This window comes from Fulmarus glacialis, unplaced genomic scaffold (genome assembly GCF_000690835.1).
Source record: "Fulmarus glacialis isolate BGI_N327 unplaced genomic scaffold, ASM69083v1 scaffold1984, whole genome shotgun sequence".
Classification (NCBI taxonomy): domain Eukaryota; kingdom Metazoa; phylum Chordata; class Aves; order Procellariiformes; family Procellariidae; genus Fulmarus; species Fulmarus glacialis.
The window spans coordinates 32,079-40,151 of NW_009205930.1; the positions used below are offsets into that span (position 1 = coordinate 32,079).

At 43.1% G+C, this 8,073-nt stretch overlaps 1 protein-coding gene across 1 annotated transcript in view; it reads left to right on the forward strand.

Annotated features, from left to right (window-relative positions):
- The window catches only part of LOC104075143 (antigen WC1.1-like), a gene marked incomplete at its 5' end in the record, with an annotated part of 19,238 nt that extends 16,334 nt beyond the window's left edge, over positions 1–2,904 (forward strand). The window contains 3 exons of the mRNA XM_009575555.1: positions 13–84; positions 2,312–2,485; positions 2,885–2,904. Of these exons, the coding sequence (XP_009573850.1) occupies positions 13–84; positions 2,312–2,485; positions 2,885–2,904 (266 nt within the window). The remainder of the gene's footprint in view (positions 1–12; positions 85–2,311; positions 2,486–2,884) is intronic.
- Positions 2,905–8,073: the final 5,169 nt, after the last annotated feature.

Here is an 8,073-nt window from a genome sequence, read left to right on the forward strand (position 1 = left end):
ATTCTTATTCAGAGAGTTCAAAAACAAAGGCACAGTTTTACAGTGGGGACAGTGATGAAGAAAATGGTCCTGGAGCAACTCAAGGTAATGGAAGATGGGGACCCTACAAAGAAAGACATCTATAATCAGGGTAGCTTTTAATTTCCAAAGCATTAGTGGTGATTAAAACTTTTTTTATTTCTGCACTTCATGTCCACTAGTGATGTTTTGATGTGAACCAAAAATTTCTGTTTACCTCTTGTGGTGGAAGAATGTCATAAAATCTCATATACAAGTGCTAGTCTTCTCATCTATATGAGAAGTTGAAAATAAATGTTTGCTGTTAGTATTGCACTCTTCACAGGATCCAGTCACATGAATCCAACAATTTGACAACTGCTTCTCCCAGAAATTGCAACTGTAACAGCTTGTGAGCTGTTGCTTCATTTCTGAGATAAATGGGGAGAATTAAGACAGAGGAAAAACATGCTCCAAATAAGGACATTGGCATACCATTGCAGTTCATTAGGGAATTTTAATCTGAGTGATCTGAAGAAAACGCAGTTTGCCAGATATGGGGTCTTTCTAATTTGAAAAAGCTGAGGGAGAGCAAGTGTTTGGAGAAGAATTGCATTTTCCTGGAGCTGATCGAAAAGCTCTCTTAGCTATTGCCTGGTTTCAGAGAGATCAACTGTCAAAGGCATGAGCAGTTTTGGACCTCAGCTGCCCATATCCCTGACTCTCTGCTGTGCTATGTCTTTAATTTTATTTTCTATTGTTTTTCTTATATTAAGGTTTTTTATTATTTAAAATTAAACTAAAAGCTGTTCTTTTCCTTACTTGCTTTGAAATTCTCATCGAGAAGGCAATTATTCCAAATAATGTCTCTTTTTCTTATTCAGATTGAATATTGAGTACTAGGTAAAAAGTGAAATAGGAGTGTTCTGATTGACTTTTAATTTTATATGTGTATTATTTTTATGTCCACGTGCATATGGACACATTTAAAACAGTGAAAATTGATATTCTCTGAAGGATGGCTTCCAGTTAAGTACAGACCACAGAGCTAACTGCCCCTGAGGAATTAGAGAGCTGGCTACTCACAGAACTGAGTTTGATGGATGGACTATTCAATGAATAAGGAATTGGCTGGATGGCCACATCCAAAGAGTTGCAGTCAACAGCTCAATGTCCAAATGGAGATCAGTAAAAAGTGGTGTCCCTCAGGAGCCCGTATTGGGACTGGTACTGTTCAATATCCTTATTAATGACATAGATAGTGGGATCGAGTGCACCTTCAGCAAGTTTGCAGATGACACCAAGCTGAGTGGTGCAGCTGATACGCTTGAGGGAAGGGATGCCATCCAGAGGGACTTTGAGAGGTTTGAGAAAAGGGTGAATATGAACTTCACCTCATGAAGCTCAACAAGGCCAAGTGCAAGGTCCTGCACCTGGGTTGGGGCAATCACCAGGATCAGTACAGGCTGGGGGATGAACGGATTGAGAGCAGCCCTGTGGAGAAGGACTTGGGATACTGGTGGGTGACAAATTGGACGTGAGCCAGCAATGTGCACTTGTAGCCCAGAAAGCTAATTGTATCCTGGGCTGCATCAAAAGAAGCGTGGCCAGCAGGTTGAGGGAGCTGATTCTGCCCCTCTGCTCCACTCTGGTGACACCCCACTTGGAGTACTGCATCCAGCTCTGGGGTCCACAGCAGAAGAGAGACATGGACCTGTTAGAACAGGTCCAGAGGAGGGACACAAAAATGATCAGAGGTATGAAAAAGCTCTCCTGTGAAGGAAGACCGAGAGAGTTGGTGTTGTTTAGCCTGGAGAAGAGAAGCAGAACTGCAGATATTTTTCTCCAAAGGTTTGGCCTAAGTTTGTAGCCACATGTCCATAGGCAAACAGCCAACGGTGGCTACTTAGCAAGTCCATTTCAGAGAAATTTAACAGAAGGTGGTTAAAGCAATGAAAAGACAAGGAAGCAAGTCCTACACAGAGATAAACAAGGAGTAATTTGTCATTGTGCAATTATGAAATGCAATGGGGAAGCTTACTCTGAAATAAACCCTGTCACTAACCGCCTCCTTCTCCAGATCTTCTTCCCTCTCCTGTCCTTCCTCCATGTTCATTTCTGCTTTCTACTTGTTACAGCAATGTATAACAATTATTGGAGCTATATCATTTTTGTCTGGAATACCTTAGAGTCCTCAGGAGGATTCTTGGTTTCTTATCGTTCATTGTCATCATGAGACTGTCAGTATTACAGGCCCTTATCTCTGGATCATCAGCTACTGCTCTCTCTAGTGGAAGATCTCTCCCTGTTATAGTTAATACCGGTATTGTTTCAGAGGTCTCTCCACTGCCTGGAAATACCCTTGAAGATGGTTATGATGATGTGGCAGAAGCTCCTGGACCTAAAGATGCTTCTCTTTCTGAGCAGAATGAACAGGAAACCATTGGGATCCCTGAAGAAAGTGGCAGAAACAAGGATTCACAGACAGGTGAGGCCAGAAGAGCAGTGCTGTTAGTCTTCATAATTTATAGTTACTGTACTGAACTCAAGGAAAATCAAGGTGGAGGGTACCTCAAGGGATCACCTAGGTTTTATCTAACCACTGTCAGGAAGGAACACTACCTACCTACATGAAGACTGTAGGCTAGATGTTTGTTATTCTGTTCTTACAGCCATTCAGTAGCAGTGTTTCCACAACCTTACAGCTATAAAATTCTTGCCCCTGGCCTAACCTAAGTCTTCACTGCTGCAAATTAAAATTGTTAACTTCTTACTATAATGACCATGGGGATAGAGGAGTTGCATTCACCTTTGTAACAGCCTTTTAAGTACTTGAAGACTGTTAACATATCTCCCCTCAATTCCGTTTTGTATTTTGTTTCTCTAGACTGCAGCAACCTAAATTAGTCAATTAGTCAATTTTCTACTTAGGTTTTGTTGACTAGACCTCTGCTCATTCTGTATGTCTCCACTCTTCTCCAGGCTGTGTCAGTAGGTCCATATATTTCAAAAAGTGTTTCAAAACCAAAATTTTACAGTATTTCTGTACCGCATGGTACTAAGACCTTACTAGTGTCAGGTAAAGCAGAAGGACTACTTCATATGTCTTAGAGGATATCCTTCTGTTTATGCACACCAGTGCGATATCTCCCTTTTTTGCAACAGCATGACACTCCTGACAGTGTTCAGTGTCTGGCCTGATGCAACTCCAAATCCTGCTCTGTAAAAAAACACATACCATTAGACACCAATCTTTCTAATTATGCAGTTGATTGTTTCTCTCTTCATCTGTAGTCTTGTAAGTGTCCTTACTAGATTTCATTCTATTTTCATCAAAACTTTGCCAAGATCACTTGAATTTTAATACAGTATGGTATCATCTGGAAAACGTAATAAGAACATGTGTATTTTATCTTAGGACTTGATAAAAATACTTACTTGTATGTAGGGCTGTCAAAGAATCTTACCTGGTACAGCGAGCTACGCTAAGAATACCATTTTTGACTGAATTTGTACCCAGTCTACAGAGGTTTGAATTAGACCATATTTCTCTAGTTTACTTATAAAAATATCGTGTAAGGTGAGGGACAATTTGCTCTACTCCCTTATAAAAGCACTTTTAGATAATCAAAAAGAAAAATCAGATTTATTTGGTGTGATTTATTTTTGATAAATCCATGTTATCTGTTATCTACCTGCTTTTTTTCTTCTGACTCCTTACAAGTAGTTTATTTGTTCTCATATTTTTCTGAAGTTGACCTTTCTATAACTCCTAATCTTGTTTCTTCTCCCACACACACCATCTTAAAAATAAGCATATGTTGCTCATGTTTTCCCAGTCCTTCAGAGCCTGTTCTCTGTCAGTTTGTAAAGATAGTGGATAGTAGCTGGAAGATGAATTCAGCTACGTTTTTATCCTAGCACTGAATTTTGTCAGGCCCATATAATTCAAAGAGAATTAACAAAAAATATTTAAGATAGACTTCTCTTTCTCCATGCACTTAATATAACTGTGGAACACCTGATCAGCAGTTGAACTCCACCTTTTGGGGTAGTGATAAATATATTTGACAGACTGAAGGCATGAAAAAATAGTCAAAATATTTTAGGACTTAAAGTGATTAAAGAAACATTAGAGAATTTTTTTTTAACAGCCCATTATTATATGCATTTTAACATTATGTATAAAGTTGAATACATTTCTACCTTACTTAAACGAATGCTGTGTCTTTGTGAACCTCACTTGCTGTTGACTTCATACAAAGCTGCTCAGTTGTATTGACAACGTTTGCTGTTTGCAAAAACTGTGTATACTTAAGGTATATTCATACCTCTCATAATTTCTTTGTCTTCTTGTCGTGGTTTAACCTGGCAGGCAGCTAAACACCACACAGCCGTTCGCTCACTCCCCTCCAGTGGGATGGGGGAGAGAATGGGAAAAAAGGTAAAACTCGTGGGTTGAGATAAAGACAAATTGATAGGACAGAAAAGGATGGGAAAATGATAACAAAGATAAAAGAATATACAAAATGAATGATGCACAATGCAGTTGCTCACCACCCGCTGATCGAGGCCCAGACAGTTTTCGAGCAGCAGCCATGCCCCCCCCAGCCAGCTCCCCCTGGTTTTTTTGTTCAGCATGACATCATATGTTATGGAATATCCCTTTGGCCAGTTTGGATCAGCTGTGCTGGCTGTGTCCCCTCCCACCTTCTTGCACACCTCCAGCCTCCTCGCTGGTAGGGCAGTATGAGAAGCTGAAAAGTCCTTGACTTAGTGTAAGCACTGCTCAGCAACAACTAAAACATCATGTGTTATCATCAACAATATTCTCATTCTAAATCCAAAGCACAGTACTACACCAGCCACTAGGAAGAAAATTAACTCTATCCCAGCTGAAACCAGGAAAATATCCACCCCTTATTCTATACCATCTATGTCATGCCCAGGTCCCACACTTCCCAATACATCTCAATTAATCATCACCACTTTTCCTGCCTTTTGACATATACACACAGATATCATTCCCTAACTCTATGGGCCATCCCTCTAAAATGCCCACTGAGTTCATTTAGTCCATGACTTTGGGCTCCATCTGTCATAACAGTCCTTCAGGGCAGGAGAGACGGTGTGTGGTGTTGGACTGTTGCATCCTGAAGCCAGTTTTGGTTCCATCACCGCTGTACTTGTCTGGTTCTATCATAGCTGCACTTTGCTCAGTTTCATCAAAATTCATTCTTCATTCATTTGGGTGATTTTTACTGTAATACCGTTAATATGGCATATAGCAACAATAGGAGTAATGACATACAGTATTATATAGCAATTAACATCATACAATCCACTTCATTAGCTATTCGCACCCAAAATCAAATCCCCTTGAGGTACATATTGGACTTCCCCATCCTTCCGCATTACCCACCAAGCGCACCCAGGTCCTTGAGCAAAAGCAATCCCACAAATGGGTTTTCCCTTGCCTGAGGCAGGAATAACCCAGACTGTCTTCCCCAGCATATTTCTTATGTGCACTACAGGGACTTTATCCCCCTCTACAGTACGTAAAAGTTTTGATTGGGCAGGGCCAGCTCAATTGACAGATCCCCTAGTGTTGACTAACCAGGTGGCTTTTGCTAAATGTGTATCCCAATCTTTGAAGCTTGCTCTCAGTGTAGTCTTTAGCAGTCTATTGTATCGTTCGATTTTCCCGGAGGCTGGTGCATGATAGAGGATGTAATAGACCTACTCAATACTCTTTGGACCAGGTGTCTATGAAGGTGGTTCAGAAATGAGTCCTGTTGTCTGACTCAATTCTTTCTGTCATGTCACCGTAAGTCTTGTTTTTCAAGGCCCAGGATGGTGTTCCTGGTGGTGGCATGGGGCACAGGATATGTTTCCAGCCAGCCGGTGGTGACTTCCACCATGGTGAGCACATGGCGCTTGCCTTGGCGGGTTTGTGGGAGTGTGATATAATCAATCTGCCAAGCCTCCCCATATTTCTATTTCAACCATCGTCCTCCATAGCAAAAGGCTTTACTTGCTTGGCTTGCTTGATTTCACATTCATGGATAACCTGTGCAATAGTGTCCATGGTCAAGTCCACCCCTCAATCATGAGCCCATCTGTATGTTGCATCTCTTCCTTGATGGCCTGAAGCGTCATGGTCCCACCGAGCTATAAATAATTCACCCTTATGTTGCCAGTCCAGATCCACTTGAGCCACTTCAATCTTAGCAGCCTGATCCACCTGCTGGTTGTTTTGATGTTCTTCAGTGGCCAGTGGCCCGACTCTTGAGCATCTACGTGATGTACTCTTACAATCAGGTTCTCTATCCCGGCAACAATATCTCGCCACAATGCGGCAGCCCAGATGGGTTTACCTCTGCGCTGCCAGTTGTTCTGCTTCCATGGCTGTAACCACCCCCACAGGGCATTTGCCACCATCCATGAGTCAGTATAGAGACAGAGTGCTGGCCACTTTTCTCAGTCATCAATGTCTAAAGCGAGCTGGATGGCTTTCACTTCTGCAGATTGGCTTGATTCATCTTCTCCTTCAGCAGTTTCTGCAACTTGTTGTATAGGACTCCATACAGCAGCCTTCCACCTCCAATGCTTTCCCACAAGATTACAGGACCCATCAGTGAACAGGGCATATTGCTTCTCATTTTCTGGTAGTTTATTATACAGTGGGGCTTCTTCAGCACGCATCACCTCCTCCTCTGGGAATATTCCGAAATCTTTGCCTTCTGGCCAGTTCGTGATCACCTCCAGGATTCCTAGGCGACTGGGGTTTCCTATTCGGGCCCATTGTGTGATCAGTGCGACCCACTTACTCCACATAGCATCGGTTGCATGATGTGTAGAGGGGACCCTCCCTTTGAACATCCAGCCCAGCACCGGCAGTCGGGGTGCCACGAGGAGCTGTGCTTCAGTACCAACCACTTCCGAAACAGCTTGAATCCCTTCATATGCTGCCAATATCTCTTTCTCAGTTGGAGTATAGCGGGCCTCGGATCCTCTGTATCCCCAACTCCAAAACCCCAGGGTCGACCTTGAGTCTCCCCTGGTGCTTTCTGCCAGAGACTCCAGGTAGGGCCATTCTCCCCCGCTGCTGTGTAAAGCACATTTTTTACATCTTGTCTTACCCAAACTGGTCCAAGGGCTACTGCCTGAACTGTCTCCCGTTTAATTTGATCAAAGGCTTGTCATTGCTCAGGGCCCCATTTGAAGTCATTCTTCTTCGCGGTCACTTGATAGAGAGGGATTATGATCTGACTGTAATTTGGAATATGCATTCTCCAAAAACCCACAACGCCTAAGAAAGCTTGTGTTTCCTTTATGCTAGTTGGTGGAGAAATAGTTGTTATTTTGTTGATCACACCCATTGGGATCTGATGACGTCCATCTTGCCATTTTATTCCTAAAAACTGGATCTCCTGTGCAGGTCCCTTGACCTCACTTTGTTTTATGGCAAAACTGGCCTTCAGAAGGATTTGGACTATTCTTTTCCGTTTCTCAAAAACCTCTTCTGCTGTGTTGCCTCATAAGATGATATCATCAACGTATTGCAGGTATTGCAGAGCCTCACCCTGCTCCCGTGCAGTGTGGATCAGTCCATGGCAAATGGTAGGGCTATGTTTCCACCCCTGGAGCAGTGGGTTCCAGGTGTACTGGACGCCCCTCCAAGTGAAAGCAAACTGTGGCCTGCACTCTGCCGCCAAAGGGATTGAGAAAAACACATTAGCGATATCATTGGTGGCATACAACTTGGCTGCCTTTGACTCTGTTTGTCCGGCACGGCAGCACTCAGTGGCGGCGTGACTTCGTTCAGGCCACGATAGTCTACTGTTAGTCCCCACTCTCCATTAGAATTTTGCACTGGCCATATGGGACTGTTAAAGGGGAGTGAGTCTCACAGATCACTCCTTGGCTCTCCAGTCGACGAATCAGCTTATGGATGGGAAGCAGGGAGTCTCGGTTGGTGCAGTATTGCCACCGGTGCACCGTTGTGGTAGCGATTGGTACCTGTTGTTCTTCCACCTTCCGCAACACCACAACAGAAGGGTCCTCCGAGAGACC